Genomic DNA, 26,624 nt, shown 5'->3' on the forward strand with positions numbered 1-26,624 from the left:
TGCCTTCTCCGGGACTGGGGCAAACAGTAACTGCGTCTGCGCTCCGCGACTCGGCTTTCGCGGGGGCTGCTGGGGCGTAGGCGTCGGGGCCGCGCGCAGAGTAGCGCGCAGCTGTTGACGCGCTTCTCTGCTCCTGCGCTCCGGAGCCCAAACTCCTAGTGCAAACTGCAGGCGCACGAAGGAGGAACGCGTGGAGTATGAAGAGGCAGGGGGCCTCCTCTGAGCGGAAACGGGCGCGGATACCGTCCGGGAAGGCCGGTGCGGATGGTGGCGGGGGAGGGGATGGTCGGCCGACTCGGCTCCCCGGGACGGGCTGGCGGGAGTGGTGGTCAGTGGTGATTTGCCCTGGAGTCGTTTCCTCAGCTCCTTCTAATCCCGTGGGCGGCACCTTCTATCTTTGAGGCTTTAAAGATGTGAAAACCGAGGGCGTGACGAGGTGCAGGTAGCGAGAATGGCTCAGCCGTGAAGCCATGGTTCGAGTTCCAGGGTCCCGACTTAACGGCCGTGCGACCTTGTGCGAGTTGGTTAACTTCAGCTTCATGTTTTTTCTGTCACCACTCGAGGATGCCAGTATCCATCCCCTCACCTGGCACCAGCAGCCGGTACCCCGCTGGGATGGTTAATTGTCGAGCGTGGAGCCCAGTTCCTAACCTGCAGTTACCTGTAGTTGCCACGGCAGAGACCGGGCTTATCCCCAAAACCACGCAGCTACCAAGTGGCCGAGCTTGTGGCTGCTCCAAGTCCCGAGTTCTTCCTTGGTGCCAGAGAATTTGGCAAGTCCCTCCTCTTCCTCTGTGAACTCTTGGATCCTCCAAACTTTTATCTCAGTACTCCTTTACCTTCCTAAAAGTTATCGAGATCCTCACAGATCTTTTCTTTATATGGATTACATCTATCGATTTTGACTGTATTAGAAATTAAAACAAATTTTTCTTTAGGAGGCTAAGGTGGGCGTATCACCTGAACTCAGGAGTTCGAGACCAGCCTGGCCAACATGGTGAAACCCGTCTCTACTAAACGTGTAAAAATTAGCGGGGTGTGGTAGCACATGCCTGTAATCCCAGCTACTCGGGAGGCTGAGGCAGGACAATCACTTAAACCCAGGAGGCAGAGCCGAGATCGTACCACTGCACTCCAGCCTGGATGACAGAGCAAGACTCCGTCTCAAAAAAATAAATAAAATTTTAAAATATTGATTGATTAGAAAATAACCATAGTAAACCCATTACATGTTGACATAACATTTTTTATGAAAAAGAAATGTTCCTAAACAACAAAATAGCAAAAGAATGGCAAATTTTATATTTTTGCAAGTTTCTTCAATATGTTTTATTGGAAGACAGCTGGATTCTCATACCCGTTGCTTGTTTCAGTCTAACGTGTCAAGTAGCCTCTTGAAAACGCCTCTTCATGGAGGTTGCAGTGAACTGAGATCCTGCCACTGCACACCATCTTGGGTGACAGAGTGAGACTCAGTCTCAAAAGAAGTAAAAAAATAAAACGCCTCTTGTGAGAGATCAGAATGAAAAAGGCAAATAAAGTCTTAGTATTATTATGAAAATGGTTGTTACCGTACAGACTCTGAAAGAGTCTCAGAGGCCCCCAAAGCTACCTGGACTGCTACACTTTGAGAACTGCTGCTGCTTCTCCTTTGGTCTCTATAACTTTGTTGCTTGGGACAACTGCCTATTCTGCCTTCTGTCATAGCCGTTTTTGTACATCTCTCCATCTTCTGGCTGGGGTTCTTTCTTGTGTGAAGCAAATAGTCCCCCTGCAGCATGGGCCAGTGCCACTGATCTGACAGCTGGTCTGGTAGCTATCAGGAAACTCATGGAGTTAACAGTGCAGTGCTGTTGGTTAAGAGCATAGATGGACGCTTTACTCTTTCAGTTTGGAACTGATAGTCTTAAATGGGCAGTTGCAGTTTGATGTTAGCAGATGATAGGTTTTTGTTTTGTTTGTTTCTCAAAGTAAAAATTCATTTTTTAAATTATAAAAGCAATATTGGGTAGGAAAAAAGCAATAAAGAAAAGTAAAAAGAAAATAAAAATAATTTCAAATCACACCCCACCAGGATTGACCATTACCAGTATTTGAGAAACATTCTATTAGGTCTCATTGCATGAAGTGTGCATTGTTTTAATTTTTTTTTAATTTTATGCTTACAGAAAAAACTCAAAACTCTGTTTACATCACATTTTGTAATAGAAATACATTAATATTTATGAAGTTATAATTATTCAGACTTTAGTAATATTTGATTATTCTGTACCATGGTAGATACTGTTCTTGGTATGGGTGATAATAAAGATTTCTCACATGAATACCTTACTTAGGAGACCAGGCGTGGTGGCTCACACATGTCATCCCAGCACTTTGGGAGGCTGAGGCTGGTGGATCGCTTGAGTCCAAGAGTTTGAGACCAGCCTGGGCAACATGGCGAAACCCCATCTCTACATGAAATACAAAAATTAATCAGGTCTACTGGCATATACCTGTAGTCCCACCTACTGAGGAGGCTGAAGCACAAGAATTGCTTGAGCTTGGGAGATGGAGGTTGCAGTGAGCCAAAATCATGCCACTGCACTCCAGCCTGGGTGACAGAGCAAGACTCTGTATTAAAAAACAAAACAAAAACTAAGGCACTCTAAGTCAAGTAAAAGTGATCAGACATTTATTTGCATAAATAATAAATGGTAGAAAGTAATTCATGTTTTAAGGAGGAACAATTGGGGTTTTATAACTCACGAAGAGTTAAATGAGTTCAAAAGAAGGACATAAAATATTGTACTTTGGGAGAGAATAAAAATCATGGAAATATTCCTTGGGAGATTTTATTCAAAGATGAAGCCACAAGGAATTCTGGGTGGAGGAGAAGGCATTGAGGAGGGACTGGGGAGATCTGGAGACATAAGAAGGAATGACATCGAGTCTTGCTCTGTCACCCAGGCTGGAGTGCAGTGACGTAATTTCGGCTCACTGCAACCTCTGCCTCCCAGGTTCAAGTGATTCTCCTGTCTCAGCCTCCCAAGTAACTGGGATTACAGGCACACACCACCATGCCTTGTTAATTTTTGTATTTTTAGTAGAAATGGGGTTTTACCATGTTGGCCAGGCTGGTCTCCAGTTCCTGCCTCATGTGATCCACTTGCCTCAGCCTCCAAAAGTGCTGGGATTACAGCCATGAGCCACCATGCCCAGCCAAATAGCTAATATTTTTTGTTTCTTGAGACTATACACTTTACATGCATTATCCCATTTAATCCTCACTACTCTGAGGTAGATATTAAAATCTACCTTGTTTTATAGATAACTAATCTAGGATCACACAATAAATAGTTGGTGAGACATGGAGTTGAAGTCTGTCCTACTTTTAAACATATATTCCTTATAAAGAAGTTTAAATATATTCTGCAGGCATTGAGATGCATTGTAAAAATCTTAGCTGGAATGTGATGATGAGGTCTATGTTATAGGAAGATTAATTTGGCATTTAATGTACATTTTCCCAGTATAATTTCTTATATATATGTGTGTGTACCTATTTGAGTCTAGAGGCATCAATTCAATAATTAATGTGGTATTTTATTGCATTCATGGGCGCTAGTGTACTTATCTATTTACCTATTATTGAACATTTGCATTTTGGCAGCAAAATGTAAACTATTTGTGGTAAATTGGTCTGGATAGATAGAACCTTTATGAACTCTCTTTGTTCTCCATGTATTTTAGGAGCAGCAAATGGATTTCTAATGGAAGTCTGTGTTGATTCAGTGGAGTCAGCTGTGAATGCAGAAAGAGGAGGTAAGAGAAATTAGAGAATGAATGACAGTTGGCTACCCTTTTAAAAGTCTGAAAATTAATCCTGGGAACTTATCTCAGAAGACCTTGTGATCTCTAAGGATCCTCATAATGCTTTCAGAAACAACCAATTAGAAATCCTACTGGAAAATTATGTCCCTCCCTTCCTCTTCCCAAGTGGGTCACATTTGAAGTCAAGTGTGGACAATAGTGCTTACTCACTGACTTCATTTTTTTTGTTGAACTTAGCAAAATTTTAATTTTTTTAAACCATTGACTTAAAGATGACTTCAGAGACTTCATGAGGAATTTTATTACCTTTTTTACTTTTGAACATTATCTATTTTTACCTCAAAATTTCTGTTGTACTCTGAACTCGTTTTAATAGGAAGCACAGACTTTTCCATCATCTCAGGTTCAGAAAAATTTTTTTTTAATTTTATTATAAGCATACACAAAAGTACAGCAAATAAGGTAAACCCCAGGTACGCATCACTAATCTTCACCCATTTTCATCACATGGCCAGTTTTTCATTTATTTCAGGGGGCGACAAACTTTTTCTGTGAAGAGCCACATAGTATACATATTTTCAGCTCCGCTGAACACATTTGATCTTTGTCACTTTATTTTTAAATCTTTTGAAAATGTAAAACTTGTCTGGGTCCTTTGGCTTACATTTGTAATCCCAGCACTTTGGAAGGCTGGGGTGGGTGAATTGCTTGAGCCCAGCAGTTTCAGACCACCAGCCTGGGCAAAAGGGCCAAGCCCTGCTTCTACAAAAAAAAAAGGAAACATTAGCCAGGCATAGTGAGCACCTGTAGTCCCAGCTACTCAGGAGGCTAAGGTGGGAGGATCACTTGAGCCCAGGAGGCAGAGGTTGAGGCCAGTCACACACCTGCATTCTAATGTAGGCGACAGAGCCAGATCTTATCTAAAAAAAACAAAAAAGTAAAAGTTCTTGCTTTAGCAAAAATCCAGTGAAAGAAAATAAAACATATGTTTCCATTTATGTGAAGTGCCTAAAATAGGCAAGTTTATATACATAGAAAGTAGTTTAATAGTTCCTTAGGGCTGAGAGGCATGAGAAGGGTAGGTGACTGATAAAGGGTGTAGGATTGTTTTGGGGGTGGTGAAAATGTTCTAAAATTACTTGTGGAGATGGTTGCAAAACTGTGTATATACTAAATACTAAAGAGTACTAAATTGTACACTTTAAATGGATGATTTACATGATGTGAATTTTATGTCAATAAAGCTGTTGTTTCTCAAAACGAATACAAAAACATTTTAGTTTACAGGCCAGGGCAAAAACAAGGTGTGTGCCTGTGGCCTGCAGGTCATAGTTTGCTGACCCCCGATCTATAGTACTACCTTCCTCTCCTATCCTCAGCTTACTCTGAAGCAAATCCCAGACTTCGCGTTATTTCATTTTAAATATTTCAGTGTGTGTCTCTAAAAATAAGGAGTCTTTTTTCATTGTTTCAGTTCTTTATTGTTTTCAAAGGCCTAGTATGTATCCATATATAAGAAATCCATAAATAATGTGGAATTAATGTGTGTGTGTACACATAACACACATATATATATATATGTGTACACACACACACACATATTTTGGAGACAGAGTCTCACTTTGTTGCCCAAGCTGGAGCACAGTAGCATAATCTCTGCAACCTCTGCCTGCTTTGTTGCCCAAGCTGGAGTGCAGTAGCATAATCTCTGCAACATCTGCCTTCTGGGTTCAAGTGATTCTCCCACCTCAGCCTCCCAAGTAGCTGGGATTACAGCCACCTGCCACCATGCCCAGCTAATTTTTTTTGTATTATAGTAGAGTCGGGGTTTCACCTTGTTGCCCAGGCTGATCTTGAACTCCTGACCTTGTGATCTGCCCACCTTGGCCTCCTGAAGTGCTTGGATTACAGGCGTGAACCACCGTGCTTAGCCTATGAATGTATATTGTTTAAGATAAGGTCCCTTTTAAAGAAGAAACACCACAGTTATCACTAACACACCTTTTAAAAAAATCATTTTTTAATATTATCAAATAACCCAGTCAGTTTTCAGATTTCTCCAGTTGACTCATACAGGGGTGGATGTGTGCATGCATGTGTGTTTGCATGTGTGTGTGCGTGTGTGTGTATGTGTGTGTGTGTGTGTGTGTGTGTGTACAGTTCTCTGAATCAAGACCCAAATACTTTGTTTTATATGCCTCTTAAGTCTCTTTAAATCTTTAAGTTTCTCCTGCTGTTTTCTTTGTTTACTTTCTTATGATTTGTTAAAGCAACTGTGATATTCATCTTTTACAGTATCCCATAGTCTCAATTTTGCTAATTATATGTGTGGTGTCATTTAACATAGTCCTCTGACCACTGTATTTCCTGTAAAGATAGTTAGCCCAGAGGCCTAATCAGATTCAGATTTCAGTTTTGAAAACTTCTTTATAGGTAACATTATGTACTTCCTGTTGCTTCGCATCAGGAGGACATAACATGTTGGGTTTTTTCTGTTTTTGTGATATTAAGATTGATGAGGGAGTTGTTCAGGTATTGCCAGCCTAGTCTGTCCTTAAGGTTTTCTGTCAGCTTTCACCTAATAAATTTAGCAATCCATATTTTAATAGGAGTTGCAAAATTGTGACATTTATTTTTCACTTATGAACTAGAATACTTCTGTAAAGAACTTTCCCTCATCATCTGTTTGGTTATGGAGAAGTTCAGTTTGTACAAGAAAGGCAGAATAAATGCTTGCTTCTTTTCTCTTATTTGTCATAATTTTTAGAATAATGCATTTTAATCCATTGTAGTTATTCTGCTTATTGATGGAAAAAATGTTCTGCCTTTGGCTAGTGAGAACTTCTTCAGACTGGTTCCTGAGATCTTTTGATGTGACCTTGGTAGCCCAATAATTCTTTTGCTTTCAGCATTTTCTTATTCTTGAAATTATCTTGGTTTAGCTACTCAAAAGTAGCATTGTGTTTTTTAAAGCTTAGAATACTAAAGACCCTTTTGGAAAAGATTATGTTATTTTCTTATCACCAAAGAATCAGTATTTCACTATTGTAGTCAGTTTTAAGAAATGTTTTTATTCTTTGTTACTTTCTTGTACATAAAGAGGCAACCCTATAATACAAAATTTTAAGAGAACTAGCTTAACTTTAATTAACTCTTTTTTTTTTTTAATTGCATTTTAGGTTTTGGTGTACATGTGAAGAACATGCAAGATAGTTGCATAGATAGGTACACACGTGGCAGTGTGATTTGCTGCCTTCCTCCCCTTCACCTATATCTGGCATTTCTCCCCATGCTGTCTCTCCCCAACTCCCCACCGCCCGCTGTCCCTCCCCTATTTCCCTCAACAGACCCCAGTGTGTAGTGCTCCCCTCCCTGTGTCCATGTGTTCTCATTGTTCGACACCTGCCTATGAGTGAGAACATGCGGTGTTTCATTTTCTGTTCTTGTGTCAGTTTGTTGAGAATAATGTTCTCCAGGTTCATCCATGTCCCTATAAAGGACACAAACTCATCGTTTTTGATGGTTGTATAATATTCCATGGTGTATATGTGCCACATTTCCCCTGTCCAGTCTATCATCCATGGGCATTTGGGTTGGTTCCAGGTCTTTGCTGTTGTAAACAGTGCTGCAATGAACATTCGCGTGCATGTGTCCTTATAGTAGAACGATTTATAATCCTTTGGATATATACCCAGTAATGGGATTGCTGGGTCAAATGGAATTTCTATTTCTAGGTCCTTGAGGAATCACCACACTGTCTTCCACAATGGTTGAACTAATTTACACTCCCACCAGCAGTGTAAAAGTGTTCCTTTTTCTCCACATCCTCTCCAGCATCTGTTGTCTCCAGATTTTTTAATGATCGCCATTCTAATTGGTGTGAGATGGTATCGGACCTAATCAAACTCCACAGCTTCTGCACGGCAAAAGAAACAGTCATTAGAGTGAATAGGCAACCAACAGAATGGGAAAAAATTTTTGCAGTTTACCCATCTGACAAAGGGCTGATATCCAGAATCTACAAAGAACTAAAACAGATTTACAAGAAAAAAACAAGCCCATTCAAAAGTGGGCAAAGGATATGAACAGACACTTTACCAAAGAAGACATACATGAGGCCAACAAACATATGAAAAGATGCTCATCATCACTGGTCATTAGAGAAATGCAAATCAAAACTACATTGAGATAATTAACTCTTAAGTTTGAGTATCAGTAACACAATGTGGCTGCAGAGTATAATTGAGTTAAAAACAGTTTTACTCTAGTTTTATAATTTGATTTCTCTGAGATTATTTATAAGACTGTTATATATATGGAAAAAATATGTATAAACAGGTTGCTGTTTAATAAGAGCTAATTTTTTAAAAATGTGTTGAGCAATGCATTTATATTACAGGTGCTGATCGGATTGAATTATGTTCTGGTTTATCAGAGGGAGGAACTACACCCAGCATGGGTAAGTGTCCATTTTTTCACAGATTTTCTGATTCGAGTTCATAGAGCCTGGAAGCAATTTATAATCAGTTTCACTGGGGTCCTTTACTAATGCCATGTTAACTATGTTATGGATGTTGTATCAGAAATGTTTATGGTTGTAAAAAACAAAATCAAAGATTTGATCAAACACATTTCTTTCTCACATTGAAAAACTGAAAGGTAGGTAGGTAATTGTTAATACTGGTTCAGCTGCTCTGCAGTAACATCAAGGATTAGGCTTTTTAAAAATGTTTCCATGCTGGCTTCCTCAGTATATTGAAATCCCCTCCTGGTCTTTGTGCTATTGTTGTCATACATTTTACTTATACATATATCAAAAACTCCATGCTATATTGTTATTTTTGTTTGAAAGGTCACTTATCTTTTATTAAATAAGAGATTTAAATAATAAGAAAACAATCATGTATTTACCCATATGCACCCATATTTCTGGTGTTCTTCATTCCTTGTGTAGATCCCTTATTTCTATCTGGTTTCATTTTCATTCTGCCTGAAGTACTTCCTTTAACTTTTTGTTGTTAACAAGTATACTAGTGATGCATTCTTTCAGCTTTTAGATGTCTAAAATAGCTTTCTCCTTTATTTTTGAAAGGTATTTTTGCTGGGTATAGAATTCTAGGTTGACAGGTTTTTTTCTTTGAAAATGTTTTTCCATTGTCTTTTTGCTTGTTTTGTTTGTGACAAAAAGATCTACTATCAACCATATCTTTATTTTTCTCTGTGTAATATGTCTCATTTTTCTGCCTACTTTTAAGATTTTTTCTTTACTACTGGTTTTAAAAAATTTTCTAATGCTGTACCTGAGTATAGTTTTTTTCTTGTTTCTTGGACCTGTGCATTTATACTTTGCATCACATTTGGACAATTTTTAGCATGTAGTGTTCTCCACTCCCTCCTTCAGAGACTTCAGTTATATTTAAAATTAGACTGCTTGAAATTGTCCCAAAAGTCACTGGTGAGCTTCTCTATTTTAAAAAATCTCCTTTCTGTATTTCATTTTGCATAGCTCCTATTGTTTTGTTCTTGAGGTTACTGACCATTTCTTCTGCACTATCTAATCTGCTATTAGTCTCACCTAGTATATTTTCTTCTCATACATTGTAGTTTTCATCTTTAGAAATTTGAGTTTTTTTTAATATCTCTGATGTCTCTTAACTTTTTTGAACATATGGAATAAAGTTATAATAGCTGTTATAATGACCTTGTCTGCTAATTCTAACATCTGCATCAGTTCTGGGTTTGTTTCATTTGATTTATCACCTAAGAATATATCTTATTTTCTTGCCTGGTAATTTTTTATTAGATGCAAGACATTATGAATTTTACTTTATTGGTTACTAGACATTCTTGAATTCCTACAAATGTTCCGAAACAGTTTGATCACTTTTGGGTCTTGCTTTTAAGATTTGTGGGGCGGGCCGGGCACAGTGGCTTACGCCTGTAATCCCAGCATTTTGGGAGGCCGAGGTGGGTGGATCATGAGGTCAAGAGATCGAGACCATCCTGGTCAACATGGTGAAACCCCGTCTCTACTAAAAATACACAAAATTAGCTGGGCATGGTGGTGCATGCCTGTAATCCCAGCTACTCAGGAGGCTGAGGCAGGAGAATTGCCTGAACCCAGGAGGCAGAGGTTGCGGTGAGCCGAGATCGCACCATTGCACTCCAGCCTGGGAAACAAGAAGGAAACTCCGTCTCAAAAAAAAAGATTTGTTGGGCAAGTCTGGGGCAGTGGTTAATACAGAACTAATTATTATTACTGAGTCAGGATTCTTCTGTGTACTCTACCCAGTGCCCATGAATCTTGAAATTTTCCTGGCTGGCTGGTGGAACAGGCATTATTCCCAGCTTGGTATGAATGACAGGCACATTATTGCTAATCCTTTTTAGTGGTTCTGTCCCAGGTCTTGCATAGTTTCTTTGCATGCATGCACCAGTCAGTACTCAGCTGAATATTAAAGGAGGTTCTCTGCAGACCTCCAGAGTTATCTTCCTTCCTTTCTTCTATTTCTTCCTTCTTTTCCTTTTTCTCCTTTCCTTTCCCTCTCTCTCTTTTCTTTTCTTTCTTTCTTTATTTTTCCTTCCTTTCTTCCCTTCCCCTCCCCTCCCCTCCCTTCTCTTTTGACAGGGTCTCACCCTGTTGTCCAGGCTTGACTGAAGCGGCGTGACCGTAGCTCACTACAGCTTTAAACTCCTGAGCTCAAGCAATTGTCCTCCCTTAACCTCCCAAGTAGCTAGGATTATAGGCATGTGTCACCACGTCCAGCTAAATTTTTTGGTTTGTTTGTTTTGGTAGAGATGGGATCCCACCGTGTTACCCAGACTGATTTTGAACTCCTTGGCTCAGGCAATCCACTGTCTCATCCTCCCAGAGCACTGGGATTACAGGCATGAGCCACCATACCAAGTCTAGCTTTAAAAAAAAAAATACCCTTTTATAACCATTTAGTTTTTGCTACTCCAGTGTTGTCTTTCTGTCATCCCTGTACCCTCTCCTACAAACTCTAGCTACTTCAGTCTTCCTGAACTCTCAGCTTTGTCTCAGGGAATTCTTTTGTTTCCATGTAGGTCCCCCATCCCTGTGCTTTGGCTTAGAAATTCTCAAGGCAGTAAATTGGGTCAATCAGAATTGACTTATTGACTTCATTGTTTACCACTTTCAAGGATCATTGCCCTTCACTGTCCAGTGTTGCAAACCACTGTGTCATATATTTTGTCTTTTTAAAATTTTAATTATTATTGTTATTGGTGGGAAGGTAAATCCAGTCACTGTTACTCTGTCTTGGCCAAAAGCAGAAGTCCCTATATGAATTTTGGTCTCCTAAGTTATGCTACTCTGTGGTAGATAATAGCATAATTTAATGTAAAAGGTTTGTATCTGCAACAGCCTTTTGGAATCTTCCCACTAAAAGAGGGCATTTCTGGCCATTCTAAAATCCCTAGAGCATGTCTGTAAATTTGAGTACAATCTGTTTTTATAACACCAACTATAATTCATTGCTTCTTATTGGACAACTGCTATTCTATGCAAAATTGGGGTTCTTTTAGCAAGAAAAAAGGAAATCATGCTGGGTAAACAACTGATGGAGGTTGTCACAGCCTTATATTATTGATGGTTTATGAGCTAGCCACATATTATGGCATGGTTAGGTGCTTTTATGCATAGATCTCTACATAAAATCACAAGTAGAACTTTGCTCCTTTTCACATATCTTGTTCAAAAAAAAAAGGTTTTGCTAAATCTCTTTGTCTGTTAAAGGAATATGAACTTGGAAGCTATTTAACCATCTCTCTAGTAGGTTTTAAATAGAACTGTAATGAATTAGAAAGAAGAAATTGAATCTTGGGGAATAATGTACTGGCAGAACATTGAGCCTGGTAGTTATTGCACTTTCAAATGTCACATACCAATAAAAGGGTTCTGAGTCATAAGGATTTTTGTTGAGTCAACTGACAAGTGCTTTTAAATTATAGTATCTTCTGTTTTCAAAATTGTTCTTTTTAACCCTTTGCTATTACTTACCTTCTACCATATATACATTTTTCTTCTCAGTGTCCTCCTTCCTTTTAGAGCTGTCTTTCTCTAGTTTCCTTAGTCAACTCTACCTTTTTCTTTTGGAGGTAATATACAAGAGCAAATATAAATGACCAATAATATACCATTGGCTTCCTTAAGCTTTTAGCTCACATAATTTTAGTCTGCTTTCTTTTCTTGTAGGTGTCCTTCAAGTAGTGAAGCAGAGTGTTCAGATCCCAGTTTTTGTGATGATTCGGCCACGTGGAGGTGATTTTTTGTATTCAGATCGTGAAATTGAGGTGATGAAGGCTGACATTCGTCTTGCCAAGCTTTATGGTGCTGATGGTTTGGTATTTGGGGCATTAACTGAAGATGGACACATTGACAAAGAGCTGTGTATGTCCCTTATGGGTAAGAATTTGTATCTAGGACCTAAAAGCCTCTAATGATAATTGTATTTATGCTCCCAATATAGAAAAATATCATCACAAAACTGACTTTGCAGTCATAGCTACAGGCACTGATACTAACCTAAGTATTTCAAATAGTAGTTATTTAGAGGTTTGGGGGGGGTGTATGTATGGCAAAGCCTTCTTAACTCACCTTAATTGCTATAGATTAGGTTCTGCTACTGTTCTCATAGAGTAGAAATTTAAGGGAAATTTACCATGGTTCTTTTAATTACTGCACCAAGAACTTCAAAAGCTATTATAGCTGATGAATGGACCACCAAGTTGGCACATGTGAAGAGGACAGAAGCAAACTACCTATATTACTAGGCCAAAGTATTTCTTAAATGTCCTCAGAAGGGCATGTAATAGATGTAATGCTGTCTTTATGGTTATCAGTTTAAATTATTTTCATTTGGTGCTAAGGCATAACCATTTTTTATGTAAAAATCAGAGATTTGTGGAAAGATAAGACATTTGAATTTTTAAGGCTGCCATTTTATTATTATGTGTTTACTCTTTTGTTAGGAGAAGTTATTAAAAAGTTTCAGCTAACATGGAGAATTCTGTATGTAGTAATCAGTGATGGCATCTTCATTCATGTTGTTATGTGACTTTCTTTTTATAGCTATTTGCCGTCCTCTGCCAGTCACTTTCCACCGAGGTGAGTCATTTTCATTTTAGAAGTTCTATTGAACAGTGTTAGTTTTCTGATTTCAATAACTGCCCCTACCTTTGGGAACACAATTCTGTAGTGCTCCAAGGTTACCAACTGGTTTTTTTAGATTCTGGGACTAGAAGTTATAAAAGTAGAGATGTGCAATTTCTAGAAAATTTGAAGCCTTGGTTATGAAAAGTTGTTAAAAGTGGATGGTGGTGGTGGGATGTAATAGAGAGAGGGATGGAATAAGTATTGCCTTCAAGTGCGTGTACCTATCACAGCATTCCAAGCAAGAATCCTGAGATTCATTTTAACTAAGATTGTATTAGGTCATGTGCAACCCCAAAAGAATAAATCATTGTCGCTGGTGAAATGAAATGTACTACCTATCTTAAGCCAGGCAAAATTATCCCTAGGGTTAGCAGTGACTTGAAGTTTCACAGATATAAACTTCCTAAGGGAAGGGAAAGTTGGGGATCTGGAGAAAAATTGGATATTATTAGGAAGGGAGAAAGGAGAAACAGACGATGTCTAATATAACAGATGTCCACTATGATATACAAATTGTTTTTCATTATAGTTTATCTGCGTCACAATGATTTTTTAATGTGACAGTTTCTTATAAAGAAATACTTCCTATAAAAAATCAGTTAGTTTTAATTTCTTTTCTTTTCTTTTTTTTTTTTTTGAGATGCAATCTTGCTCTGTTGCCCAGGCTGTAATGCAGTGGCACAATCTTGGTTTACTGCAATCTCCACCTCCTGGGTTCAAGCAGTTCTCTGCCTCAGCTTCTACCCCTGGCTAATTTTTGTATTTTTAGTAGAGACAGAGTTTCACCATCTTAGCCAGGCTGGTCTTGGACTCCTGACCTCATGATCCACCTACTTTGGCCTCCCAAAGTGCTAGGATTACAGGTGTGAGCCACCGCACCCAGCCAAAAAATCAGGTAGTTATAATTTCTATGTCCTTTGGCTACATCTTGGTTAAACAGAAGAACAAATGTCTATTTTGCCTTCAGAGAGTACTGCCATTGCACATGAAAAGAAGTCTACAGTAAAAAAAAAATTTTTACTTCAAATTTCTATTCTTTTCTTTATTCCAATAGGTTTAGCAAAAATATTTTCCTATTTTCAAAATTTGTAGAATTTTTGGGTTCCACATTTTTTTCACTCATGTATTTAATGATGTAGCATAATAATATTGTTATAGTGGTGAGACTGCCACCGAAACAGGTAGATCCTCTGTGGTAGATTTAGTTGCCTACATACACTAAAGGGTGAAATGAAGGGGTCTATCTCAGAGGACCACTACCACCTAATCCACCACAGGTTAGAACTTCTATATCATGTAGCGATGTGAGAACCAAAGCAGAAGGAGGTTTTCTGTTTTCGGTTTCCTGGTACCACTTTACTCTTTGAGGGCTCTGAGGAGGGTAGAAGTCTCTTAGAAAGTAGGATGGAATTGAAACTTCATATAGTTGTTGAAAACAGCTATCCTTATGCTGTGAACCTTGAGTATGTGGGGTTAATAGATTAGTCCAAACTATTAGTCAGTAATGAGAATGTGAGCCAAGGCTTTTTCTAGAACTGCTGAGTACAGTGTTTCATTCTACCTAGTCCAGTTTTTCTGAAGCCTTAGAGCAGTTTCTTAAATTGGACTCACCTGCTTATCACATTTAAAATTTTACCATATATGAGTGCTACCTGTGCACATTTATTTAATGATTTTCTTTAAATAAAATCTTAAGTATGCACCCATAAAAAAGAACAAGATTATGTCCTTTGCAGAGGCATAGATGGAGCTGGAGACCATTATTCTTAGTAAATGAACACAAGAACAGAAAACCAGATACCACATGTTCTGACTTATAAGTGGGAGCTAAAAGGTGAGAACACATGGACACATAGAGGGGGACAACACACACTAGGGCCTTTTAGAGGGTAGAGGGTAGGTAGACAGAGAGGATCAGGAAAAATAACTAATGGGTACTAGGCTTAATACCTGGGTGATGAAATAATCTGTACAACAAACTCCCAAGACATGGGTTTACCTGTATAACAAACCTGCACTTGTATCCCCGAGCTTAAAAAGATGTGAAAAAAAACTTAAGTTATTTTCAATAGAAACTTTCATAACTACTGTAAATTGAAAACGTTTCCTTTCTTATCTGCATTTAAATAAATATACCTCTTTAAATGTGTACCATTATTAAAATCATCGTGCACAGTGGTGGTATGCAGACTGTGGTGTGCTGATAAACTTGCTCTTAGAAAAAAGAGCCCTGATTTGTAGCATTTTAAAATTTCTGTGGTTTAAATACTCTACCTTCACTAATTTTTTAAAATTAATTTCTATTTTTCTTTTGAGACAGGGTCTTGCTGTGTCGTCCAGGCTTGGGTGCAACGGTGCAATCTCAGCTCACTGCAACCTCAAGTCCCTAGGCAGTGATCCTCCCATCTCAGCCTCTCAAGTAGCTGGGACTATAGGTGCACACCACCATGCCTGGCTGATTTTTGTATTGTAGATATGGGATCTTGCCATGTTGCCCAGGCTGGTCTCAAACTCCTGGGCTCAAGTGATCTGCCCACCTCCCAAAGTGCCAGGATTATAGGCATGAGCCACGACACCTGGCCCTACCTTCATTAATTTCAGGCTGCCAGTAGGTTAACAATCTGACTTACAGAATTATTGAGTGTTTAATAATTGGCCTTTGTAAGCCACACAAGCTAGGTCCAGCCTGCCACTGCATGTAAGCTACATTTTGGGAAGCAGTGCATTAAAGGATATCTGTTCGGAATTCACATCAATTTTATTTATTTCAGCCTTTGACATGGTTCATGATCCAATGGCAGCTCTGGAGACCCTCTTAACCTTGGGATTTGAACGAGTGTTGACCAGTGGATGTGACAGTTCAGCATTAGAAGGGCTACCCCTAATAAAGCGACTCATAGAGCAGGTACATGGAATTTCTTTTTTTTCCCCTAAGACTCTGTTGTGGTTACTCCTGACATTCTGTTTAGCCAGTTTGTAATACTATATATTACTGACTTTGTGGTTACTCTGTAGGAAAGAACAAGTAGGCAATAATGTGTATCATTCTTACTTCTTTCACATGAGCCTTTTTAATAATCAAGGCTTTTAATATCAAATTACACATCAATAGTGCCTAGAGATCTGATCTAACTTGGATAAGCAGAGCAGATTTTACCTTTCCTCTCCCATTGGCATTACAGTTACATTTCTTAGTTTAGATACAAAGTCTTGCTATGTTGCCCAGGCTGGTCTTGAACTCTTGGGCTCAAGCCTTCTGCCAATCTTGGCCTCCCAAAGTGCTGAGATTACAGGTATGAGCCACTGCACCCAGCCAGCATTGTAGTTTTAAGCCACATCTTTTCATTATACAGCCCGTGTATATTCAGGGGATCCAATATGAAATTATCATCTGGAGATAAATTCCAAAACTAAAATTATAGTCTTATTTCTTCCTATCTGTCAATAAAAAAGGAAATATATGTTTCTCTTTTATGAGTTCTCCTGGTAAGCTGGCATCATTTGTAGAACACTCAGAGGGTGACTTTATAATTATAGTATGTCTGTGTTTTTCTGACATCAGTCCAGAGGCATTATAAATTAGTGAATATAGGCTTTGAGATAAGAGAGTCATGTGTTTGAGACTCAGGTTTGACACTTGCTATGTGATGTTGAGTTGAGTAGGTTAATCTTTATGCCTCTGTTTCCCCTGTGTGAAACTGAGATAAGTTTAATACTTCTTTTGTAGAGTTTCTCAGAAGATTGCTAGAGATGAGATATGTAAGAGGCTTAGCACAGTGGTTGGTATATAGTAGGTCTTAATAATGTTAGTTTCTATTATTGCTGCTTTTTTTTTTTTTTTTGGATTATCAGGAAGCAAACATACCTTTTAATTATTCTTTCCCATGAAGGTCAAGAAAGAAAACATTACTAGCACCTCTGAAGTCCTGCCTCTTCCATCTTGCAAAACTGTGCCTCCCTAGTCCCCCAAAATAACCACTTTCCTGATTAATACTATCATAGATTAGACTTGCCAGTTTTTGAATTTTATTTAATTTAAATAAAATCATATGTAGTATTTATGTCTAGCTTCCTTGGCTCAATAGCAAACCAGTGGGAATTATCCATGCTGTTGAATGTGACTATATTTCATTCATCTTCATTGCTGTATACTATTTCATTGTATTGCTGCTATTATTAATAATAGTATTAATGTTCCTGTGTAGACATCTTGTTATTTTCACTTTTTATAGCCACGAAAATAATTTTCAGAAATTTCTCCCAAAGAGCCAACGTGACTTTGCTATTCTGGGTTGTAATGGTTTGACAAACATTTATTAAACATATATATTAGATGCAGGACATTCATACTGTGGTAGTAACCAAGGGGCAAGTGTCTGTGTGTAGTCACTGCCCTTACCATTTAGTGTAGAACAGGCACTTCTAATAGAGCAGGCAATTTTAATAGAGCTCTATTTTTAAAAGGTACTGTAGGAATACATCGGAGAGGAATTAACCCCAAATTTAGGGAAATGAAGGTTGGCAATAATTAGAGGAAGCTTCCCAGAAGAAAAGATATTCAGACTGCAGTGTTATACTCATTTGAAGGATGTTTGAGAGTTATCTGTGTAAAAGTTGGGGCAGTGGGGAGTGAGGGTGAAGTTGGGTGTTGGAGGAATTGTTTCATACAGAAGAAATAGTATAAGCAAAGGCTATAAACAAAAGCAAGCATAACTTAAAATACTGAGGAATGGACGGAATATTGAATGTGGAGATAATGATATCCAGAGCCTTGAAAACGTTATTAAAGTATTTATTTTCCTGGTGCAGCTGGAAGGCCTAAAGTGTTTTAGAAGAGCTGATGAATTCGTTTTCCAGTTTTAATAGGTTACTCACTAAGGAGTAAAGAATAAGATATAATTGCAATAGTTCAGTGTGTGTGTGTTTGTGTGTGTGTGTGTATTTGTATGTTAATCATTGGTTAGTAGGAAGAACTACTCAAATATTCTCATACATTAACTTTACTGAAGTCACTACCTGACAGTGTAACATACTAGTTAAAGCATAGGCTTTGTGATTAGACAGTCTGTGTTTAAGCCCTGGCTTTGACACTTAGTAGTAGTGACCATGGACACATTACTTGACCATTCTAAACCTCAACTTGCTCTTCTGTAAAGTTAGGATAATAATGGCACCTACCTCCTAGAATAACTAGGAGGAATTTCTTCAGGTTATAGCACTTAGTAATTGTTCTGTATTATTAAATCTGACACTTAGTAATTGCTCTATGTTATTAAATCACTTTGATAGTCTTAGGTAAGCATATACTTCTAAATAATATTGTGTGGAAGGCAAAAAGAAATGATAGAGTTTATTTCTTTTTTTTTTTTTTTTTTTTTTTTTTTGAGACGGAGTCTTGCTCTGTTGCCAGGCTGGAGTGCAGTGGCGCAATCTCGGCTCATTGCAACCTCTGCCTCCTGGGTTCAAGTGATTCTTCTGCCTCAGCCTCCCGAGTAGCTGGGACCACAGGCACGTGCCACCACGCCCAGCTATTTTTTTGTTTGTTTGTTTGTTTGTTTTTAATAAAGACGGGTTTCACCATGTTGGCCAGGATGGTCTAGATCTCTTGACCTCGTGATCTGCCCACCTCGGCCTCCCAAAGTGCTGGGATTACAGGCGTGAGCCACCGCGCCCGGCCAGAATTTATTTCTTTAAAAATATTATTTCTCTCTGTTTTGGAAAGCCTTGATTTGGAAGAAACGGGCAAATGTGACTTTTTTCCATTCTGCAGTGATTTCAGCTTTTTAGGTAGTCAGTGTTTTGTTTTAAGGATGCTTTGTTCATATCATTTGAGAATATGAAGCATCCTTGTTCCACTTATTTCTTTAACAATTACTAAATTCTGTGAAATATCCACTCCCCTCTTTCACTCGCTTTCATTACCTTGCTTTATTTTTTCTTTGTTATACTTATTGCTACCTGGAATTTTATTGTATAAGTATACCTGTGTATTGTCTCGTCTGCCTTGAATGTGTAAGCTCCATGTGAGTAGGAACTTTCTCTTATTCACCATGTCAGGGCGGAAAAACTTTTCTTCTATCCTCAGGGTTTGTTATTTGGGGCCTACAAATTAAAACGACTGAAGGCAGAATAGCAGGAGCAAAAACAGATTTTATCACATACATAAGTACATATATATATATATATCAGTACATACAGATGTTCACAAAGAAATATGATTTAGAATTGGGGGCTTATATACCATTTTAATAGGTGAAGGGAAGGGAGAAAATGGCACTTACTGGGAGAAAGTGACTTTTCCGAAAAGATAACTTTCTAGGGACAAATTTATTATGCTGGACATTTTACTTGTCCAAGATCCCAAAGGAATAGAGAAGGTCTAGTGAAAATTAAGCATTTATAGTAATTTTAAAAATTTAATATATTCTGACTCATGTTTCTATTCTCACTGCCTTATTATCCCATTCAAGAGAAAGATATTAAAATTTATTTTTTTTTCTTTTTTCAGGCAAAAGGCAGGATTGTGGTAATGCCAGGTATTTATTTATCTATCAATTCACTAGCATAACACTGAACTGTAGTGGAAGAAGAGCAAACGAGGCAGGAAAATGTGAGAGAGAGTATTAGTACATTACATATTAGTACATAATCTTCAGAGAGAATATATAGCTTGATTAAAATACTTAAGACTGGGAGATCTGTGCTTGAATTTAAAAATTTAGATAAGAAGGAAAATGTTCTAATAGGGATTAGCTCGAAGAGGAGCAGATAAGGAAGCAGATAGAGATTGTGGTTTCTCCATATTTGCTCTCCCATTATATAGAATTTTATGAATTTAGATGTTCGTCTCTGGTGAGGCACATCAAATTTGATGCTGCTATACTGTGTTTGAGACAAATGTCCTAATGAACAGGTTTAAGCAAAACTTTAGGCAACATTCTTAGGTAAAATATAATACTCTCTCAGTTCCTGAAAATCTCTGATTGCCAAATTATTTCTTGTAACCAGAATTGAATGTGATCCTGATGATAACCGTAAGATTAGTTAAGTTCATAATGGCTAACTAGAAATGAACAGTTGGAGCAGTTTCTAAAGAATTAGAATTAAACAATACAACCTAGAAGAGTGAGACAAATATAAAGACGATCTTAATTTTTCTTTTTATTAAGTTTCTCAAACATATAAAAAAGTAGAAAATAGCATTATGAATACTCATATGCTTGTTCCCTAGATTTAACATTTTGCCAAATTTGTCCCATCTTTTTCTATCCTGAGTATTTTATGAAAGTTAAATTGAAAGCATCATAATATTTTATCTTTAAACATCTCTAAAAAGGGTGGGATTTTATGATAACCACAGTCCATTGTCACACCTATCAAAATAAACATTTAATACTCAACTTTCTCCAGTTGTCCCCACAATGGTTTTTATAGCTGATATGTTCAAAGTAGGATCCAGTCAAGAAACAAGCATTACATTTTTGGTTATCTTTTGTTTGTTTGTTTTTAGAGATGAGGTCTTACTATGTTGGCCAGGCTGAACTTGAACTCTTAGCCTCAAGCTATCCTTCCACCTCAGCCTCCCAAATAGCTGGGACTAGTTGCACACTGCCATGCCCAGCTCTATTGTATTTTAAAATATCTTTAATATAGACGTTTTTCCTTTTATTTTTCTTGCTTTTAAAAAAGTTACATTTACAAAGTTTGGGCTGGGCCCGGTGGCTCACACCAGCAATTTGGGAGCCCAAGGCAGGCAGATCACCTGAGGTCAGGAGTTCAAGACCAGCCTGGCCAACATGGTGAAACCTTGTCTCTACTAAAAATAGAAAAATTAGCCAGGCATGGTGGTGTGTGCCTGTAATCCCAACTACTTGGGAGGCTGAGGCATGAAAATGACTTGAACCAGAGAGGTGGATGTTGCAGTAAGCCGAGATTGCACCGTTGCACTCTAGCCTGGGCGACAGAGCAAGACTCCATCTCAGAATAAAATAAAATGAAAAGTTTGGACTACTTACCCTGTAAAATGTCCTACTTTCTGGGTTTATCAGATTGTTTCCTCTTGATACTGTTTAGCTTGTTCCTCATGCCTCTGTATACCCTATAAACTAATAGTTAAATCATAAGGTTTGAATAAGTTAAATCATAGCTTAGACATTTTTGATAAGAATACCTTATGGGTGATTCTGCATACTTATATGACATCACATCAGAAAGTATTCAGTCTGATCATCTCACTACTAATGATGCCAAGACCGACCAGGGTTCAAAATAGTGACACCTAGATAAAGAATAACTTTTTAAAAGAGGCCTGGGCAATATAGTGAGACACTGTCTTTATCAAAAAGTAAAAAAATGAGTTGCGCATGGTAGTGTGCTCCTGTAGTCCCACCTACTGTGTTGGCTGAGGTGGGAGGATAGCCGGAGCCCTGAAGTAAAGGCTATCATCATACCACTATACTCCAGCCTGGGCAACAGAGCGAGCCCCTGTGTCAGAAAAAAAAAAAAAAAAAAAAGTCTATGTAAAGGGGTATTGTCAGATATTGAGGAAGCCTTTGACCTGTAGCAAGTCCTTAAAACAGGAACAGATAGAAAGTATATATTATCTGTCAAATCGAGGTCCTTTTTGGTTTATCAAGGAGTATTCAAAAGACTTTCTGAGTGTTGATACTTTTCCATTTAGCACGAAATGTATATAGTCTTGACAAATAATACTTAGACAGTTGTTGACATTAAGAGTACCTTTGTTTAATATGCAATTGTTACCTGCTGTGTGCAAGGCATTACCTGGGATGCAAAGCTACACAAGAAACTACTTTCTCAAGAAGCTGACTCAGGTCAGAAGATGTTACATACAAAAATATTTGTGATTAATTTCTTTAACAAACCTTACTAAGCAAATGTTAATTATATGACAGTTATGTATATTATATACTAATTGTGTAACAGTTATGAAAACAGAAATTAAATAATCAGTCCTACTTGGGGAGCTCACAGAATAGACTTATGAACAAATTTATTAGAATTTCATGTGAATAAATACCATCAAGTAAACTCTTAGGTAAGTCATTCTGAATGCCTAATAAGTATTCATCACTGGGAAATATAAAGAGGTAGTTACCCTCTAGGAACTTGCATAATGAAGCCTACAACATACTTAAGCTCTGGTTTCTTCATCTATAAAGAGAAGAATATTAAACTAGTTCTGTGGGGTTCTTTTTAATCATAAAGCTGTGTTAGTCTGTGTCTGGAAAAATGTATTACCTATGTACTTAAGTTGCTAACTGAGTAACATGTGTTTCAGTGGACAGATGTTTTGTTATTTGTTAGAAGGAATAGAAGGAAATAATATATTTATCTTATAATCCTTACAATAAGCTTATGAGGTAGGCAGTATTACCTCTTTTATTGGCGAAAATATTAAGGTCAGTGGATTTAAGTAGTTTATCTGAGATCACATAGCTGTGAAGAGCTACAGTGATAAAGTCAGGATTTCAGTCTAAATCTACTCAGCTTTTGTGTTTTCTCTTTGTTTCTTTCCTTCCTTCCTTCCTTCCTTCCTTCCTTCCTTCCTTCCTTTCCTTCTTTTCCTTCCTTTCCTTTCTTCCTTTCTTCCTTCCTTTTCTTTCTTTCTTTCATTCATTCATTTTTGGAGACAGGATCTCATTCTGTCACCCAGCCTACAGTGCAGTGGTGCCATCTCAGCTTACTACGACCTCTGCCTCCCAGGCTCAAGTGATCCTCCTCCCTTAGCTTCTTGAGTTGCTGGGTCTACAAGCGCCCACCACCACATTCAGCTAATTTTTGTATGTTTTTATAGAGATGGGGTTTCACCATGTTGCTCAGGTATTGAACTCTTGAGCTCAAGTGATCCTCCCACTTCACCTCCCAAAGTGTTGGGATTACAGGTGTGAGCCACCACACCCAGCCTTTTTTCTATTTCTTAAGGCTGAGTGATATTACTGTACCACTAAGGAAAAAAAGACAAGTTAATGAGTCACAAAGAGTGTGTAAAGATAGTTTATTTCAGCAACTTTAAAGCTTGAGATACAAAGTACATATATTTAAAATATTGAATACATCCTGTAGTGAGATAAGGATATAAAGATGAGTAAACCAATTTCGTATTTATAATCTGGCACCAATTCAAAATATGATTCTTTATATATATATATATTTAAAAGATTGTTCATCAAAACAAATGTCATCATAAAATATTTGGTGGTACAGTTTTAATAAAGTAGAATTAGATTCTTCTGTGAAATAAAGTATAAAGCTGATATCATAACTCATAACCTGTATAATACCTTGCATTTTTCTGTTTCCAATGAAGTCAGTGTACTCTTTAAATCCTGGGCTAGAGACAGAGGAGAGGTTCTCTTTCAGGCACATCTCTGAGGTTGTGCTTTTGTAGATTTTTTTCCTCAAACCTGTACTTACCTTTCATTTTAATTTGATTTTGCTTTAATTGAGGGGCGAGCAGGGATAGCATTGTTATGTTACCCAATGGACAGACAAGATTCTATCATACATGTTCTATAACCTTAATGGTACTTCCCCAGAGTCTATATCTCTTTTATCACTTTTCTAATGTCATTCTAGCTTGATAGGGAGAGACTAATTTTTGAATCAATGAGAGATTCAGTTTGGGGATTCCAAGCAAAGCAAGCAATCATTATTCATTAAATGTTATGCAAAATACTATTTTACTTAATGTGTTACTTATTTTTTCCAACAGGAGGTGGTATAACAGACAAAAATCTACAAAGGATCCTTGAGGGTTCAGGTGCCACAGAATTCCACTGTTCTGCTCGGTCTACTAGAGACTCAGGAATGAAGTTTCGGTAAAAATGTATTCTGTGATTCCAATAAGAAGAATGAGATTAATTTTCACCTTCTCCGAAATAGGAAAAGATGGTGACATTATTAATCAATGGAATGTTGTGACTACTACATAAGTATTGTAGTTGTTTTTGTAGTTGAAAAACATTTCTGATATGGTTCTTGTCCTGTCTTAAAGAAATAGGCTCTTTTGAACATAGTTGAACCTTGCATTATAAAGGCATTGCTGAACTTAGACCAGTTATAATAAACAAATTTCACAGTTGAGCTTCAAATGAGTCAGCTATGAACATGTGCCCATTTGTGTATGATTTCCTGTAGCAAAGTTAATAACTATGGTGTAAGGATGGAAGAGTCATAGTTATTTTTCTCCCTCCTACCTTGAATACTTAGTCTTCCCTCATATTTTTCTCTGTTTTTAGTTATTTTTAAATTACCTTAAGAAATCATAACTATTATGTGGGATTTTTTAAATACTTAAGAGGATTCTTATAATTTAGTAGTAGTTGAATGTTTCTGTTTATAAACTGGGAAAAATACAATGTAAAAGAAGCAAGATGGCTGGGTGAGGTGGCTCAAGCCTATAATCCCAGCACTTTAGGAGGCCAAGGCTGGTGGATCACTTGAGGACAGGAGTTTGAGAGCAGCCTGGCCAATATGGCAAAACCCCATCTCTACTAAAAATACAAAAAAAGTTAGCTGTGTGTGGTGATGCACACCTGTAATTTAAATTTTAAAAAAAGCAAGTGCCTTGGAATTTTACAATTCCAGATATAAAATCAAGTATACTGCCTGGTGGATTCAGCTACTAGATGTTTCAAGTAATTAATTAATTAATGAAAATTAGAGAATATAGTAGTCTAGCATACTTGACCTACCCTTGTATAATGAAATAGTCTATAAAATGAAGTGGCAGTAGGAGGACTCATTTAATAACGTGATTGATTATTCCTTTATTATTTCTATTACAGAAATTTATCTGTTGCCATGGGAGTCTCACTTTCTTGCTCAGAATATTCCCTAAAGGTAGCAGATGTGACCAAAGTTAGGACTTTGAATGCTATTGCGAAGAATATCCTGGTTTAGCCAGACGTCTCTGAGAGACACGGATATCACAGGATGAAGGTAGAAGTATAATCTGCAATTCTCTGTGACACAGCTTTAACCTTCTCTGGCCAGGACAGTCACAGTCTTTGTTTTAAGTTTCACATGGCCACGGAGAATGTACCCAAGAAGAAAAAAGAGTTTGAAACAGAGATAGAGTCACTTCCTTAATTTAGTCTTACCAGCAATTGTCATCATGGTTAAAGCTGGTCTGTACTTCTACAGACAGAAGCTTTGTCTGTTTTCAGTGGAATTAATTGATGAACTGGGAAAATTCAACTGCATGGTATGAATTCACAGTGTGACTTAAGGGTCAATTCAGTAGCAGTATTTTGCTTTTTAATTTGTAAAATAAAAATTTCCACTCTTAAAGTATAGTCTCTTATTCTTGAACTGAATACAGTCTGTAGCCTTCAAGTATGAAAGGAAAAATGCTGTCTTACTTTTTTCTTCACTTTCTCTTTTTATTATGTGCTCGTTGGATATGCTGCTTTGGGCAAGATAATAAGGGTACAGAGTAAAATGGTGCAGTGTGAAAATTCCCAGACTTGGGAAGCAGGATATCAAAGTTCCTAGACTTATAAAGACAGAAGTGGTCTCTGGCATTCATTAGGTTACTTCTCCTGTAATCGGAAAGAAATGGCTTAACTCTTAAGATCCATCTGACAATTTACAAAGACCTATAGTAAAAACTGTAGGGGGTTAGGAAAGTTATCAAAGTAGCAGTTTTTTCCAACTGAAGTCACAGATGGGAAAGATGGATTTTTTTTCTTATGAGTAGGTCCCAAATGTTCATCACTACCTGTACCTATCACTTTCATGTTTGTAATCTCATTTTACACAAAGAACACACTGGTAATAGAACTGCTGTTTCTATCCTAGCAGAGTAACTGAAGCATGAAGAGCTTCCTCTTGGTTAGGAAGCCTCTGAATAACATGCACAGATTGTGTACTAATGAATGTTTATGTGAAGAGTCTTGCCTTTATTTATTTATTTATGAGTGTTTATATGAAGAGTCTTGCCTTTATTTATTTATTTATTTATGAATGTTTATATGAAGAGTCTTGCCTTTGTTTATTTATTTATTTATTTATTTATTTTTGAGACAGTGTCTGACTCTGTCATCCTGGCTGGAGTGCAGTGGTGCAGTCTTGGCTCACTGCAGCCTCTGTCTCCCGGGTTCAAGTGATTCTCCTGCCTTAGCCTCCTGAGTAGCTGGGATTACAGGCATGCGCTGCCACGCCCTGATAATTTTTTGTATTTTTAGTAGAGACAGGGTTTCGCCATGTTAGCCATGCTGGTCTGGAAATCTGGCATCATGTGATCTACTTGTCTTGGCCTCCCAACGTGCTGAGATTACAGGCTTGAACCACCATGCCTAGCCTAGATTTTAGGGACTTGGATCTTTCAGGATTTCAACATTCAGGATTATGGCATTCAGGATTGCGTCTTTGGGGATTATGATCCAAACCCCTCTTTATGCATAAAGCACAGATATACATACAGTTTGTAACAAATACACAGTATATCCAGGGCATTAAAATTTCAGTAGGGAAGAGGGTTTAGGGAAAAGCAATGGTGGAAAAAATCTCCTGAGATATAATGGTCAAGAAACACTGAACCTAGGATAAGGTACTGAGGCAGGAGAAAGTCGTGGTTAAAGGAATAGTCATAGTTAAAGCTAAAGAA

General features: G+C 37.7%; 1 protein-coding gene across 7 annotated transcripts; it reads left to right on the forward strand.

The window, feature by feature from the left end:
- The first annotated feature begins 82 nt into the window (after positions 1-82).
- Positions 83-25,306, forward strand: CUTC (cutC copper transporter). 7 transcript variants are annotated; one of them, XM_078346250.1, is made up of 10 exons: positions 83-258; positions 3,733-3,804; positions 8,213-8,272; positions 12,012-12,241; positions 12,908-12,943; positions 15,763-15,896; positions 19,500-19,527; positions 21,769-21,825; positions 23,727-23,832; positions 24,802-25,306. In XM_078346250.1, exons 3-10 carry the CDS (start codon positions 8,232-8,234, stop codon positions 24,914-24,916), a joined length of 747 nt encoding a protein of 248 aa, XP_078202376.1. In that variant the 5' UTR covers positions 83-258; positions 3,733-3,804; positions 8,213-8,231; the 3' UTR covers positions 24,917-25,306. The 7 variants fall into 7 exon arrangements, 6 of the variants coding, with proteins under 6 accessions (XP_078202376.1, XP_035124648.1, XP_035124649.1 ...); XM_035268757.3 differs by having other exon boundaries at positions 12,032-12,241; XM_035268758.2 differs by having other exon boundaries at positions 12,032-12,226.
- Positions 25,307-26,624: the final 1,318 nt, after the last annotated feature.

The sequence above is a fragment of the Callithrix jacchus genome, chromosome 12, assembly GCF_049354715.1.
Source record: "Callithrix jacchus isolate 240 chromosome 12, calJac240_pri, whole genome shotgun sequence".
NCBI lineage: Eukaryota > Metazoa > Chordata > Mammalia > Primates > Cebidae > Callithrix > Callithrix jacchus.